Source organism: Labrus mixtus, chromosome 19 (assembly GCF_963584025.1).
Source record: "Labrus mixtus chromosome 19, fLabMix1.1, whole genome shotgun sequence".
In the NCBI taxonomy this organism is placed as follows: domain Eukaryota; kingdom Metazoa; phylum Chordata; class Actinopteri; order Labriformes; family Labridae; genus Labrus; species Labrus mixtus.
In genome coordinates, this window is record NC_083630.1 from 15,423,202 (window position 1) to 15,440,187 (window position 16,986).

Below are 16,986 nucleotides of genomic sequence, written 5' to 3' on the forward strand. Positions count from 1 at the left end.
GGGGTACACCAAAAGACACATTTAGGTCCCAGTGGGTTGTAAGATGTTTTTTTTTCTATGTTTAAGGGTATCACTGAATGAGATGCAGGACCCCACTCAGGTTTATAGGTGGACCCTAAATGTGGTGTCTTCTGGGTGTTCTCTGGATTTTTATAGGACGTGTCATTGTTCTATTTGGGTCTGCCACAGTTTTTTATTGGGCTACAAAATGTTAGTCATTATTCTGGAGTTTCTTAAAGGTCTGCATTGTTTTGATCTGAATAATTGGAGGCTGGCTCTTGGGTGGGGTTTAAGCTGTTTTTTAAAAAAGAGCTCTCTGTTCGACCCCAACATCTTCTACAGTATTTTTAAGGGTTCGTTAGGGTGTTTCACGGCTCACAAAAGGATCCATCACAATATTTGAGGGGGTCCTCAAAAATCTTAGACATTTTTTTTTATTAGATATTCCAGGGTCATTGGTATCATCATGGACTTTGTAAAAGGTGATCCATGAATGCATCTGGATACTTTAAGGGAGGGCCTTTACTGGGACTCCATGTGGGGGATTGTGGGGTTCTGTGATTTTTAGAGGTCAGATATATTTTAGGTGTTTGTGAGTGAATTCCAGTTCTGACTTTTATGCTTCCTAAAGGGGCATTAAGTAATATTATCTTCCTTATATCAGGCTCAAATGTTTCAGGTATCCTAAATGATCATTATTTTATAGCTGGTTCTCATGATCTCTCTATGGGGGTTTAGTTATTGATTGGGGTTGCTGTGGTCTTTAGGTTTTCTTTGAAGACACTAAAAAGATTTTCCCAGCTGTGGTTGGATGCTGGTACTCTAGTTTTTGTTATCCAGAAGCCGATGAAAACAGAATTGCCTGTATGAAGTTATAAATCTTTGCTTTCCTCTGATTTGTCAGATTCTGCTGTAACAGAATCTGATGCCCGCTGACTCGCTCACAGGGTTGCAGCTGTTTGCAGCTCTCAGGTTTACAAATATACAGATGTTGGCCATAATTCAGATTCTTCCACTATGAGCATATGTTCAGAGTGTGTTCCCAAGAGAGCGAGCGAACAGATGGCTGCCGGTTTAACGAAGAAGCTGCAAAAGCATTGTACAGAAGTACACACAGGAAATCTGTGAGGATTTCAGATCATAAGTACACGAGTAAAGAATTCAAAGACAACAGTTTTCTTTTGTGCCAATGATGGCAAAGACATCCCAAGCAGTGATCACTTTGTACATTCAAAAGGTCTGAAAATAAGATTACAGTAACATTGTGTTGATAACAGAATTTTAACCGACTGACAACATCAATATCTGTTTGATACCACGGCAACAGAAATAGAAGTCTCAGGCGCACAAAATAGGGTCATTTCATGTTTACAACCACCAACAATTGCAGACAAACTCCTGCATGCTGTCTAAATTGCACAAATATGTTGACAACAGAAATGTTGCCAACTTAGGTGTGCACTTTAGACGGTGCTCTCGTTCTCTCTCTCACAGAAGCTTTTTTTTTTTTTTTTACTTTTGTACTTTTTGATTATGTGGATCATTAAAATAACATTCATCGGTTTTAAAACATGTGGTATTGGAGCATCAAAAATGTTGGCAACCTTAGATGATAGAAAGAATAAAACATCATGACTTTCATGTTTATTTTAGATTTTTATAATTGAACACAATCACACAGCAACTCCTATTTTCTGTGTAAGATGACTTTTTTTTTTTTAACAGATGTTACATCAGTCTCTACAAACACACCAGACTACATTGATAAAAGCAGAGATTTTACCTGAGAACGCAGGAGTTGTTGGTCTACCTCCGCCTTGGTTCGTTTGTGAGTTCTATTGTGTCACTTTGTTTATTTAAATTGTAGTTCACATAGAACAAGACAAACCCAGATTGAAGAGGTAGATCAACTCCTGTGTCCTGTGAAAAAAACATCTTTTGTTTTTATAAATGCATGTCTGGTGTGTTTGTTGAAAGTGATGTCAGAGCTGTTTGTGGTTAAAAAAAAGTTTCTTCCTATTATTACCTGTTAGTCCTTTAAAAGTCAAAATCAGACCCAGTTTGGCCCAGGGTTAAAACTACCAGATCATTCAGAACTTTAAGTTCTGTTTAGTTTTGCAAAACAAACCAAAGTTGAATTTTCTAAAGCTGATATTTGGATGAAAATAAAACATCTGGATATACAGAAATGAAAAGATGAGTAGAGTTACTCTCTCTCTCTCTCTCTTTGTGGTCTGCTCTCTGCAGCGATGAGGCCGCGGTCTCCGAGGTCAGCTCTATTGTGTGCAGCCCTGTGTGCTGTCAGGGCCAACACACTGTGGCTGATGGCACTTAAAGCTGCTGTGTGTGTGTGTGTGGGTGTGTTTGCAATTAAGTGTGTGTATGTCATTGTGTGTGTGTGTCTGCATGGAGCTAGAGTGAGCGAGCAAGATAATGACGAGGTCTTATCATTTTCAGAAAGAGTTCAGCAGTGTCAGAGACAGATTTCTGAGAGGCTATAAATAGCGGCTGTGTGTGTGAGTGTGTGTGTGTGTGTGTGTGTGTGTGTGTGTGTGTGTGTGTGTGTGTTAGTGTGTTTGGGGAGGGGAAGACCGTTTTGGGTTCCAGATGGATGCGAGCCAGGACTCGGCTGAGAGGAGGAAGAGAGTAAAAGTGCGGAAAGGAGAGAAGAAGAGTCTGAAGAGCTCGATCAGTTCCAGAATGTAGTAAAATATCAAATCAGTTATATTCTGTGTGATCATTGTGATCAACAAAACCACTCCGTGATGTCAGCTGATCGATGAAAACTAATTTTGCATTGAGTTCAACTTTGATTAATGAATTTATGATGGATATAGTCATGACGTCACCTCTTGTTATGTCTTGCTGAGAATCTTTGATGGCTTCTCTCTTCCAGCAGTCAAATGGATTAAATATGTTCCTTAAGTTTTTTTCCATATTTGTTAACTAATAAGAGAAATTATTGATATCATTAACCTTAATGATATGTCATTTTCTTTACAGATATATATCCCCTCTTTGCTTAGATTAAATAATATTAATAATAATACATTGTACTTATTTAGCACTTTTCTGAAAACTCAGAGACGCTTTTCAGTGTGAATGGTTTCGGACATTTGTTCCAGCTAAGGCTGGCCACACACTCGAAGATTTTAAAATAGAGACCACAAACATAAGGACAGTTTCAACACATTTTTAAAATGATAATCCTCCGAGACGCACGCACTAGACGATTCAATCAGACCATGAGACATCACACCAGCTGTTTGTAGTAATGACTTCACAGTAAAGATTCCACGGACAATGAGATCTCACGAGAAACTCTCGTTATCAAACGTGACTTCAGAAGAAAAACAGATATGGAGGATTCCACAATTCTACAATTCCCTTAGCAGACACTTTTATCCAAAGCGACGTACATCAGAGAGTAAGTACAACACGAGGAAGGATCTAGAAAAAAAGGGAACAATGTCAGTAAGAGCGAACGATCAACGTCATCAGCTGGCAGTTCTGGCATGTGTTCTGTTTTGCAGCAAAAAACAAGAAAAAGAATAACGGGTGAAATCCTGGCTGAGAAGACGGTATAGACACGGGGTGCATCCGAATTGCCAAGTACCTACTCAGTCTGTCAGTAGGCAGTAGACAGTACGTACTATCCGTGCTGTATACTGTTTAGCACCTACTTTTCAGTAGGCGCGCACAGTAGGCAGATATTTGTTCCTACCTCTTCTGATTCATTCAGTAAGGAAGTGACGTCATTTACGTTACCCAAACCGGCCGCATACACCGTTTTTTTTTTTCGTTTTTTTTTTTTCGCTTTATTCAAGAAGAGTGATGCGCATATACAGTCAGGTAAAAAAAAAAAAACAATATCACAATTTAAATCAAGTAAAAGACAGATTAAATAACTAAATAACCTACAGTACATAAATGAAAGAACAAATGAAAGACAGTAATATACAGAATATAAAATAAACCAATAATAAGACGCATTTAAATAGTGAATTAAGGGGGAAAGGGTTTAGAATAATGCAGACATTTGTTATATTTTCTGGTGTTAATTAAAAGTAGCGATTTCAGTCGGGACTTTAACTCTAGATTAAAAATGTATTAAATGAATCCATGTTCGTTTGTTTTGATTTGGAGGCGCACGTGAAGTGACGATTTACGTTTAATTTCGCACAGCATGGTGGGTGGTAAAATACAATTCATTTCCTGAAAGGACGCATCCGATCCATACTGCATGAAACCCGGAAGTTAGTATCCATGCAGAATGACCACGAAAGTTCAGTATACTGAAACTCCCTACTGAAAAGTACGCACTGCCTGCCTGTACGCACTGTGGCTATTCGGAAACGGCCACGGCCTCATCAGTCACGGTGGGGGTTGTGACGCTTCCCTCATTGGCTATTGCGGGCATTCTGTCGGAGGCAGCCCAATTTGGACTCGTAAATATTATTCATGTTTGGTATTTATGATTACAGATCAGGGGAGGCTCCTTCAATCCCATAATCGTCTCGGGTGTGTGTAGCCAGCCTTAAAGTTTTCTGGAGTCTATTTTCCCACAGGGTACCTTTACCCCTGTCAGTCAAATCTGTGATATTTGGTTTTGCTTATAAAATAGATGGAAACATTTAAACGGCTGTTTCTGTGAATATTCAATTGACTAAAAGTGAAGTGAGACCACCAAAGCTTCATTCGCTCACGCTAAATCTTTTCGGTCAAAATTGAAAAATGCCAAAGAGTGCAAAAGTTGACCAGCAGCATCTGTGCTCTTAAATGTTCCACTTCAAAATTGATCACAATAACCATTAATTGTGTGTGTGTTTGTGTCTTTGTGCATGTGCTTTTGTGTGTGTGTGTGAGAGACCTTGATTTCCTGCATGTGCGTATCATGGAGGCAATTAATGATTTGGGTCTATATGTCTGTGAAAAGTTCCCATGGCTTTGCATCTCGTATGTTGCCCTCTGATCTCAGTAAAATATGCACACACACACACACACACACACACACACACACACACACACACTTGGGCGGCCAGATGCTAGTGTGTGTGTGTGTGTGTGTGTGTGTGTGTGTGTGTGTGTGAGACCCCTGACCCTGGTGTCTGGAGCACACAAAGGCTCTTAATAATTCTTCTGTGGTCATTTAGCATGATAAAGTCGCTCACACACACTCTGAGAGATCTGCATTTCACACACGTCTGTTTCCATATCATCTAGGAGACCCATTAGGTCAGAGGTCACACACTTTCACACATGCATGCAGTTCAGACATGTAAATGTGCGTGATGTGATTGTGTGTCTGGGTCGTTGCAGCTGGAGGATGTGTGTGTCTGAATCCTCTCTCTCTCTCTCTCTCTCTCTCTCTCTCTTTTCTCACACTCTCTCTCGCTCACCGCTTTTCATAACAAACCTGCAGCTGTCACAGTTTAAGACCTCGGAGACAAAATCTGAGCTCTGCACAGAAACGTTTGCGCTAGAGGCTGTGAGATGGTCTGCTCTGCAAAGGTCTGCAACTTCTCTATCAATTTTATTATCACTAAGATCAATCAATGAAAGACACGTCCTGTTTGGACATATTTCAGATTGACTGATCGGTAGAAACAGCTTTGAAATATCAATATGTAAAATCATAAAATGTCATAACAACAGAACGCAGAAAGATTTCAAGACGGATGCAGAGCTGGCTAAACACTGAAGCTTCCATGTCTGAAACGGGGCAACCTGCATGCACATTGACTATAGGGAGGAGGTAGCGGGGGTAGACAGCTCTCTACAATGTTTTGAATTTGGACTGTGTCCGAGTTACAAACTGCTCTTTTATCTCTGAATTCTCATCCGAGAAAAATGTAGATTTGAATCAGACGTGACTTGTTTACATCAATATAAATGTGAACGTGAGCTCAGCTGTGATTTGTACCCGAGTATGAGAAGTTTCTACGGCTGGCTGTGGGGGGAGTTTTTGTAGCTTGGAGACCCCAACACGTCGACTATACGGTGCGTTCCCTCAAATTCCCGACTTGTTCAATACTATAGTTATTGGATGTGCTTCCTCCTTTGCGTGAAGCAGGAAGTGTCTTTTCTGCTCATGTTGCACTTTGTGTCGTCATTATTCTTTTCGTAAAGCTTAGCAGCAGGTCGCTTGCTGCAGTCTGCCAGGATACTTTTCTTACAGCTTTGTTAACATGCTGCGTCACACATGACGTGATGTGAGTACAACTTTTATTTAAAGTTCTCAATACTCACCAAGGTTTTTACCCTGAAAGATTCATGCTGCTGTTAATAATTCCACAGATTTTAGAAATGTAGAAGTTGTTTCAGGTTGGAACTAGTTCAAGTGTGTGTGTGTGTGTGTGTGTGTGTGTGTGTGTGTGAGTGTAACTGTGGCCTCAGCTTGTTCGTCTCTTGTTGAACTTTGTGTAACTCGCTGCTCAACTTTTTAATTGAAAAAGAAGTTGTACTAAATGTCAACTAACACACACACACACACACACACACACACACACACAAACACACTCGCTGACAGCTGCCTGGCCCATTAGCTCACACATCTCCATGGCGACCAGAGTTGACCTCCAGAATACTGATGAGGGTTCAGACGAGGTGCTGAGCTCCTCTGTGTACTCTGCTACAGTACTGTTACTACGAGGGTCGTCATGGTACCAGTTTTAAACTTTGATATGATTCTAGTAAAAGTTGGCTAATTCATTGTTTGTATTGATCAAAAATCGCAAACTCCTGCACACCGTCTAAATTTCACAAAAACATCTGCAACATTTCTGTACTTGAATTGTTCGTGGACTCATTCCTCCCCTATCTTATGAAATAGATACACAAAGTATTTTTCTTTGTTTTCAATGAACAACACAGCACTGTAAAATATATAAACGTACCTTTTGCCTACCTGTGAACCGCTGCTCTCTCTCTTTTTTTTTTTTTGAGCTTTTGGTTCAAAATACTACATTATGACATCATTTAATGTATCTGTACTGTCCCATACTTTAAAAAAAAACAAAAAAAAAACAAGATTGTCTCATTTTAAAACCTGTGATGTCAGAAAAGGAGGAAAACAATGTTGAAAACCTTGTATGTCAGACTGTTCAAGTCTGGATCTTAATAACGTGTAAACCTTTGAGGTTGAACACAAGATCTGCATGGTGTGTTTCATTCAGATTTTGTTCAATGTATGCTGTTGTGTTTTTTTGATTTGCACTGTTATGTGCTTTTTCTGTTTACATGTGGATTATGTTTGGATATGTTTTTATTGATTTGATTTTACAGTAGAGGCAGATGAATGTTTGCAGCGCTTTGAGTCCAAGACAAATTTGCCCAATGGGACAATAAGGTGTATTGTATCTGTAAAGGTATATGACGTTAATCTATACAGTCAGAATATTTATGATGTCAGAGAAAAATGTCCGCCATACATACAGGGGTTGTGTCTGTAATCACACTATTACTCACGAGGGTTAGTCTCAGATGTGCTCACAGTTAACACTGGCTTCCCCCAAGACTGCATTCTTCTGTCTATTGACTTATGAATTTAAGATCATGTCACCTTATTTAAGTGCGTGAATGTTATGGCCCCTTGTTTGGCTATTACAGAAAAATGAAGCTGCATACAATACAAAGCTGCGTATTTTTTCATCATACGGGCCCTGGAGACATGGTGTCACACTAGCTGGCTAAATGAATGAAGCCAAGAGAAAATGTCTCCAAATATGAAATATATTGTGTTTCACGTTGGTTTCAGTCAAACTCCACTTTCTGCTCGTAAGAATCTTTGGACTGCAATGCATGATGGTAAACATTGCTTGGATAGTGTCAATCAGTTGTACAGCACTTTTCACAATGAATTGTAGGATACAAAACTCTAGAAAGGGTATGATAATGCTCACTTAGAATTCAGAAACCCTGCAAAATGGTGTATTCACTAGAGTAGTGAATAGAGAGTAGGGCGTGATTTCGGACACAGCCACAGTCAATCAGCTGTAGTGCTGTTTTCCCAGCATGCATCTGGCTTTGAATTCCATCAAATGTCTGAAGACGAGGCTGAGCTCCTGTTTCTGTTTCTGATCCTTAAACTTTAACCTCTTCACACTTTTTTGTGTGAGTGTTTAGTTACAACAACAGGAAGTCGTATCAGAGCTGTGACATCACTGACCTGAAGTTTAACTGCAGCTGTGACTGCAACCATCACAGCTGCTGCTGTGTGTGTGTGTGTGTGTGTGTGTGTGTGTGTGTGTGTGTGTGTGTGTGTGTGTGTGTGTGTGTGTGTGTGTGTGTGTGTGTGTGTGTGTGTGTGTGTGTGTGTGTGTGTGTGTGTGTGTGTGTGTGTGTGTGTGTGTGTGTGTGTGTGTGTGTGTGTGTGTGTGTGTGTGTGTGTGTGTGTGTGTGCGTGTAGAGGGTGGGTGGTGATGGGAGGGTCAGTGAGTACTCCCACATTTCCGGTTGCCTAGCAACAATTAATGCACAGATTGGCTGTAACATCTGTCACGGTGATCGCTGCCAAAAACGCTGCTCGCTCTGATTTTGCTCTCTCTCTGTCTCCACTCGTCTTCATCCAACTTTAGAAAAACTTCCACATCTTCCTCCTCTTTTTATTCTGCTGCTGTGATTGAATACCTTCATAAAAATACTTCACATGATTTATATATCATTTGTAAAATAAGTTTTACTTTTCTCTGACTTTGTAAACTCATAGTTCATCACGAGTTGTTAAAATATTCTTATTCTGAGTTTAGCCTTTTTGTCTTTATTTCTTTTATTTGATAAATAAGCATTCAGGACACATTTTCTTAATTCTCTGATTTTATTATCTTCTCTTTTTTAATTGTCATTCCTGAAACAAGTTGATTAACATCACAGACAGCATGAAATGAGGGTGGTGAACACACGGTCAGATTCTATCGCTTATCGGAGGAAGAAAACACTGAGGATGATGAGCATTGAGATTTAAATGATAAAGTCATCACACAGTGTATGGGATTGTAAAACAATGAAGATGGATGAAGCTGTTTCTCTTGTACCCTGCAGAGGGCGCTGTGTCCCATGAGAAACCAAGATTAACTGTAATTTATTCTTTTCTAACCCAAACCAGCACAAGTTTATTAAACTAAACAAATGTTCAGAGTTTGTTTAGGCTCAGGGAGATATCCTGTTCATGCCAAGGTCATTTTCCGCTTCAATTCTTTTTTGAATTTGAATTTATTTATTTAAAAGGGACAATGCAATTTAACATTGTTTCAATACAGAGCATGAAGCTGATGGGCTGCATAAAGAGTACATAGCTATTGCTAATTTCCAGCTCTTGTCCCTAGTTTGATGCCACATGATATAAAACGATACAATCTCTGAAAAGCCTGGCTCAGACTACAGGATATTCGTGCCCATTTGAAGTCTTCATTTCTCACCGATGTACCAGGATGTATGTCTTAGTTTGTTAGCTTGATGCTAATACCAACCTGGAAAATGCAAGTGGCTAACAGAATCAGCATTGCAATAAGTTTAACTTCTATTTCCATTTTATTTATTAACTTTAAAAAAAAAAAGAAAAGCTGACTCATGCTATTCTGGTCTGCTGCAGTCAATGCTCAGATCCTGTGACATTGCATGAGTCGCTCTTAACTGTATGTCTTCCTGGGACGTCCCCCTTTGCTGCCTCCCTTTGGGTGGTGGCGTGAAATGCTTTTAAGGACGCAATTTTTCCTTTGCCAATCGAGGCTCCTATCTCTTTAATGAAGAGGAACAAGTGAGCATGTGCAACTTATAATGAGAGTCAGTGGCGGCCTGGAGCACAATCATACTTACTTTGCCCTTTTTTAATTGGACATGTATGTTCAGAGATAAAACTAATTAAAAAAATCTTAATAAGTGACGGTCTGTCTTTCCCATCGTGAGGAGTGGTTGTTTCAGTGGTCGAATCTCTACCATTAAGACAGTGTGAAGGAGTTTGCTTTCATTCTATAATAAATATATGTTCCCAATACTGGGTGTCTAGGACTGCTGTTTTTTGTTGCCGTGGTATCAAACAGGTATCGATATCATATGGTTTAAGTTTTGAATTTCTGGCATCATGACAACCTTAGTTTGGGCAAAAATAATCTGTAGACCTTTGAGTATCTGAGTACAAACCCCCCATCTGAGTACTGTAGATTGCGGATGTGGAAATGACAAACTCTTTTATATAGTCCTCCATATTTCCCAATATGGAAATCTGCAAGAGGTCTAGTGTTTGTTTGTTAAAGTTACTGAGATCTCAAATCTAAGAGCCTCTTCATAAACAGATGATAACGAACAAACAGAAAATCATCTCTGTGTGAAGTTACAGACTGAGCTTTGCCAGAGACGTCATCCACATTAGACTTAATAAATACTATTTATGGAACAGGTTAAACAGTTTATACAGACAGAGACAACAAGGCACTACCTAGCAGACTGCTTGAAGCTCCAATATGTCATTCAAAGAGACCATTCTCCTCATGATATATAATATAATGTAAACAGGTCAGTTGTATAAAAATTCAGCCCATACAGTTGTGATAAAGAGAGAAATGAGCTATAGAGAGCAAAACTGTTTTTGTACCAGGCTGTAAACATTTTAATTTCTGCTGTAAAGTTGGACATTTTAACATGGGGCTCTATGGGGACTGACTCACTGCAGGAGACAGCCTCTAGTGGACACTGGAAAAAATGCAGTTTTGTTTGCACTTCAGGATGAGCTTCGTTATTTATGTTAATATTCTTTTTAAATAACTAAAGTCAGTGTGTGTGTGTGTGTGTGTGTGTGTGTGTGTGTGTGTGTGTGTGTGTGTGTGTGTGTGTGTGTGTGTATGTGTGTGTCGCTGCTTTGCTTCTTTGGTGGTGACCTCATTTTCAGTGACCTCAGAAGTCAAAAGTCACATCTGGCGCCCATAACTTCCTGAACACGAAGCTCTTTGATGAAGGACGATCTGTGTGTGTGTTTCTGTGTAGAGGTGTGTGTGTCTAAAGGCTCAAGTTGCCTAAAAAATTCCTCCTGCTCCTTTCCTCTCTCTCTCGCTCTCTGTTTCTCGCTTGCCCCCTCTCTTTGTGTGTGTGTGTGAGAGAGAGAGAGAGAGAGTCTTAAAGGAAAAAATGCTATCAGATCAGCTGTATGTTAATTGGGTAGCATCACAGATAACATAACTCCTCTGCTGCGAGGTCCCTTTACACTGACATCTCTTCTGTGTCTGTGTGTCCGTGTGTTTGCAGGACTCAGCGATGGCGAGGCCGACACTGCCGAGTGTCTTTACTACAACGTCAACTACGAGATCGAGAAGACCAACCAGAGCGGCGTGGAGCGCTGCGAGGGGGAAAAGGATAAACGCTCGCACTGCTACGCCTCCTGGAGAAACAACTCGGGCTCCATCGAGCTGGTTAAGAAAGGATGCTGGCTGGACGACTTCAACTGCTACGACCGGTACACACACACACACACACACACACACACACACACACACTAGGTCACGATACCAGGAGACAACTAGTAAAAATCCAAAGATATTGATACCTGTTTCAATACCTCAGCACCAAAAATGGAAGCACATTATTTAACCATCCTGTTTACAGCAATAGGCATACATTTCCCATCATCCACTGCATCCCCAGCTCCCTCCCTTTCTCCCTAGTTTGACTGACAGCTGCTGTCTAAACACTGTCCATGTGTTACTTATTTAGGTAAACGCAGACTTTATTGACGTCAAACTTTTGATTCTAAAAATGAAAAACTGTCAAATACAGAAGCTCAATGACGACATGAATCCATTATTTCCTTTAGTCGGTTTTTCAGTGCTTACCAGGCTTTTCAGTTGTTCTTGAGATGTCAATCTATGAATCTCGTTATCCCGAGATAACCACACCGGTTTTCCTTCCGATAAGAAGTTAGTTTCAGTTGTTTTCTTGTGATTTTGATAACTTGTATCATGTGAAAACCACTTTTGTTATCTCAACATAACGACATAAATATGTGGAGAAGATGTAAAAACAACCAAAACGTACTTGTAATCATTGGAAAACGGATGAATAAAAATCGCCTCATTGAAAGGATTATAATTCTTCGGGGTAAATTCACCTGTTTATTTTCCTTGTGGTATCCCAACAGTATCCGTTTTTAGTTTCTTCTGAAACACATTTGCATTCAGACTCCTTTTGCTCTCGTTCCAGAACATTTTTCTGTGATTATGAAGCGGCTCTTCTTTATGGATCTGCAGCTTTGAAAGCGACCTGCAGCAGAGAGAAGAGCGGCTCTTCACATGATGCAACAGCTTCTGTTCTCCTCCATAATCACACTTTAAAGATCACACTGAGGCAGAGCAGAAAAGAGAAGTGAGGGGGAAAAATAGTAAAACGTCTCTTTTATAACACTTTTATGCTCACAGCTTTTCCCCGGACGCGACTGATCTGCAGCAAATTTCACATTTTCCCCGAGGCCTTAGAAAAAAAAATGCTATTTGGGTCAAGTACAACTGCTGCCAGACTACTGTGGTAATACTCAGCATTCCCCAGACACTGTTTGATTGACAGGTCTGCTGTTTGGCTCCCTCGGCTATTTAGACTACACCGGTGACTGACAGAGTGGAGCGTCGCTCAGCGTAACAGATCTCTGCAGCCGTCTACAGAGAAAACTTCATTCTGTCAGAGTACAGGAGAACAAAGAAGAACTACAGTCACCAGTACAGTCACGGGAACATGTCCTGTTGATAGCGTCGAGTGGTAGTTTGAGTGAATCTGAAACAGCTAGTAACAAATGTGACTCGAGTAGTGAGATGAAGTAGCTCTGGTAGTTGAAGTTGTGCAGTGTGAGGCAGGGGCGTCTCCAGGATTTCTGGGCCCCATGAACAGATGTCACATCGGGCCCCTCCACCACAGCCTCAGCCAGCCCTATGATATCACTATAACACACCTCCATACACATGTGACTTTTCAATACCACATACCGCAAAAGATCCAATCCTCTGTTATTTTAGTGATCAACACCATCGAAAAGTTCTGAAGCTGTAAAAAAACAACAACTGGTTCCTGAAGAGAGTCCATCAGAAATTGCAGGCAAACTCCCGGATGCTGTCGAAATAGCACAAATACGTTAGGGCTTCTTTATAAAACATCTGTACAAAACTCTGTTACAAAACTTAAAACATCTATTTCATATTCATTCATATTTGTCGTAGTGTATTTTGTAGTTGCAGTAGTAGTTTTTAACTTTGCCATAGTTGTATTAGTAGTAGATTGTGAAGGAGCAGTTTTTGTTTTCTTCAGTAGCTTTTCTAATAACAGTAGTAGTTTTGGTAGTAGTAGCAGTATTTCAGCAGGGAACATCATTCTGGTCTCACATCTTTCTCACGCAGACCTTTTCCATCAGTTTGGGTTCATATGAGGGGAGGGGAGGCCTTGGTATCCCAGAAGGCTTTGCTCTGTAGTTGCAGAGATTAGTGTGCAATCACTTTGTTCTGTTCGTGGAAGATCTGAGAGGAGGGGAGGAGGAGAGGAAGGAGGAGAGGAGGAGAGGATGATAAGAAGGAGGAGAGGAGGATGGAAAGGAGGAGAGGAGGATGGGAAGGAGGAGAGGAGGATGGAAAGGAGGAGATGAGGATGGGAAGTAGGAGAGGAGGATAGAAAGGAGGAGAGGAGGATGGGAAGGAGGAGATGAGGATGGGAAGTAGGAGAGGATGATGGGAAGGAGGAGATGAGGATGGGAAGGAGGAGAGGAGGATGGAAAGGAGGAGAGGAGGATGGGAAGGAGGAGATGAGGATAGAAAGGAGGAGAGGAGGATGGGAAGGAGGAGATGAGGATGGGAAGTAGGAGAGGATGATGGAAAGGAGGAGATGAGGATGGGAAGTAGGAGAGGAGGATAGAAAGGAGGAGAGGAGGATGGGAAGGAGGAGATGAGGATGGGAAGTAGGAGAGGATGATGGGAAGGAGGAGATGAGGATGGGAAGGAGGAGAGGAGGATGGAAAGGAGGAGAGGAGGATGGGAAGGAGGAGATGAGGATGGGAAGGAGGAGATGAGGATGGGAAGTAGAAGAGGTTAGGGAAGTAGGAGAGGAGGATAGGTAGGAGGAGTGGAGGATGGAAAGGAGGAGATGAGGATGGGAAGTAGGAGATGAGGATGGGAAGGAGGAGAGGAGGATGGAAAGGAGGAGAGGATGATGGAAAGGAGGAGAAGATGATGGAAAGGAGGAGATGATGATGGAAAGGAGGAGAAGATGATGGAAAGGAGATGTGGATGGGAAGGAGGAGAGGATGATGGGAAGGAGGAGAAGATGATGGAAAGGAGGAGAAGATGATGGAAAGGAGGAGATGTGGATGGAAAGGAGGAGATGTGGATGGAAAGGAGGAGAAGATGATGATGGAAGTAAGAGACGAGGATGAGTAAAGGTGCAGGGATAAACCTACAAAGAGAGAAAGAAGGAATGAACACCGGAGCTGAAATTCAGGATGGAGGTTAAAACAGATAAAAAGTGTAGTTTGGTCTGACAGAGGGAGGGCGGATGTTTCTGGGCTGAAAGCAGCCTGAAGGTGTGGAGACTGAAGGAGTTTCACATGCTGTTGAGATAAACGAGTCTCTGTGCTGATGTGAAGCCTCTGGTGTGTGATGATGAACAGTCTGACACAATCCAATCACAAATCTCTCTCTCTGTCTTCTCTCTGCAAGGATAAACATCTAGTTTTATTTAGTGATTCACTTCTTTTATACATACAAAATATTATCTTGTCACTACAAATGAATATCTTATTTGGTTGCACAGTGTTTCATACACACAGGGTGCGATTGTTTTTCCCCACACGGTTTTATTGCTGCTTCATTCTTGTTGTCTTGTAACATAAATGATTATCTTGGTTGAAGAAAAATGTGATCTTGTGTTGACAAAATAAGTTTTGAAATGATCTTTCTTATTTTGACTTATTGAAGAGTTCATTTGCAAAAACAGATAACACCCATTCTGGGAAAAAATACCTTTAGTATTACTTTAGTATTTTAGTATTTACTTTAAATGACTTCAAATTATCTTTTTAAAAAGATGATCTTGTAAACATGTTCATGAGAAGTTTCCTTTTACTCCAATCATTCAGTACTCTGTTGTAATTCACTGGACTGTTCAGAGTGAAACATCTTCACAGTTATTGGTTTTATTTTTTACAAACATTTAGTGGACACATTTATTGTACTTTTGAAACATTAAGTTGACGCGCTCGTTGTCCCCAGATGATGAACACTAACCTGTTGTGCTTAGAATATTTTCAGCTGATGTTGACTTGTTGTGTGTCTCCGTCTCTCAGGCAGGAGTGTGTGGCCACAGAGGAGAGTCCTCAGGTCTTCTTCTGCTGCTGTGAAGGAAACTTTTGCAACGAGAGGTTCACACACCTGCCGGACGCCACCGGTCCACGTGAGTCCGCGTTACGATTGGACAGTGAAGAGTCCCGTCTTTTTCTAATATTAAGTGAAGCTTTGTGTGTGTCATGGAGGGTCTTTACATTTAAATGAAAATGTCTGATTTTGTGGGTTTTTTTCCGGTGTGTGTGTGTTTCAGTGATTAAAGCCCCGCCCAGCGTTGGCGTGCTAAATGTGATGGTGTACTGCCTGCTTCCTGTTACCATGCTGTCAGTTGTTTTGCTCACTGCTGTATGGATGTACCGCCACCGGAAACCTCCCTACGGACATGTAGACATCACTGAGGTACACACACACACGCACACGCACACACACACACACACACACAAGGCTTAAATGTTGGTGTAAAAAAATAAAAAGTTACCCACATATTTATTGTAGCTGCCGTTGTATCACTGAAGATGATGGTGTTATAGCCCCCTTTAGTGGTGGTTTGTTGGTACTGCAGCTGTACTTCTGTCAGCTCATCACTCAAACACAGAGGATCAAGTTGTACAAGAGCAGAATCTTTTTCCGTCCACTCACAACATCATCACATCCAACAACAATTCAATACAGAAACAATAATATTATAAAATGACAATGATGACTTTCTAAATCTGAGATTTTCATGCTACAAAATCAAATAGTTCTTATTTTAATGTTCGTCATCCTTCTGCTGATATTCTTGAATTTGTGATTAAATCAAACCTGTTTCTCCTCTCTGTTGTCCTCCAGGATCCCGGTCCTCCTCCAGCCTCCCCCCTGCTGTGTCTGAAACCTCTGCAGTTGCTTGAGGTGAAAGCCAGGGGGCGCTTCGGCTGCGTCTGGAAGGCCCAGATGATGAATGAACAGGTGGCCGTGAAGATCTTCCCCATTCAGGTTGGAAAGGCAGATTTTTCGTGACATGCTCTTTTGTGTGCTATTTCTTTTGTGTCGAACCAACTTTTACACATCTCCTCCTCTTCCCTGTCCTCCTTCTCCTCCTCCTCCTCTCCCTCCCACTGTGGACAGAATAAGGACTCATGGCAGAACGAGAGAGACATTTTCATGACACCAGGGATGAGACATGAGAACCTCCTGAGGTACATCGGTGCAGAGAAGCGAGGGAGTCACCTGGAGGCCGAACTCTGGCTCATCACAGAGTTCCACGAGAGGGTGAGGTTAAGGAAGGAGGAAGAGAGGGAGAGGGAGAAGTCAGCACTAATAGAAACAATTAATGGAGTTGATGTCCACATCAATGTAAGAGATCAGCTAGAGTTTGATGGATTGAGTGGCTTGTGTGCATTACTTTAATTTTTGAGAGATCAGACTAATACAATATTGTGTCCTCTCCAAAATGATTGATTTTTTTAAATTCTTAAATTTTTTGGTGATATCACAAAAGGTTTGTCATAATACCGCATTTTCAAACTTCAGTATGATTCTGATTTTAAAAAAAACCAATATCTAAACCGGTTTTGTACCACTGCAACAAAGGAATAAGTCCAGTTCGTATAAGAGCGGCCCCGGAATAGATCCCTGAGGTACTCCTTTATTGACCACAACGTAGAGGGAATTTAACCCTTGAGCTTTAGTTTATGAATCTGCTGCC

The 16,986-nt window shown here is 41.0% G+C and overlaps 1 protein-coding gene across 1 annotated transcript in view; it reads left to right on the forward strand.

The window, feature by feature from the left end:
- LOC132994133 (activin receptor type-2B-like) overlaps window positions 1-16,986 on the forward strand; it is a 34,590-nt gene that overhangs the window by 12,459 nt on the left and 5,145 nt on the right. The window contains exons 2-6 of the mRNA XM_061064304.1: window positions 11,236-11,443; window positions 15,302-15,408; window positions 15,553-15,698; window positions 16,131-16,274; window positions 16,407-16,550. Of these exons, the coding sequence (XP_060920287.1) occupies window positions 11,236-11,443; window positions 15,302-15,408; window positions 15,553-15,698; window positions 16,131-16,274; window positions 16,407-16,550 (749 nt within the window). The remainder of the gene's footprint in view (window positions 1-11,235; window positions 11,444-15,301; window positions 15,409-15,552; window positions 15,699-16,130; window positions 16,275-16,406; window positions 16,551-16,986) is intronic.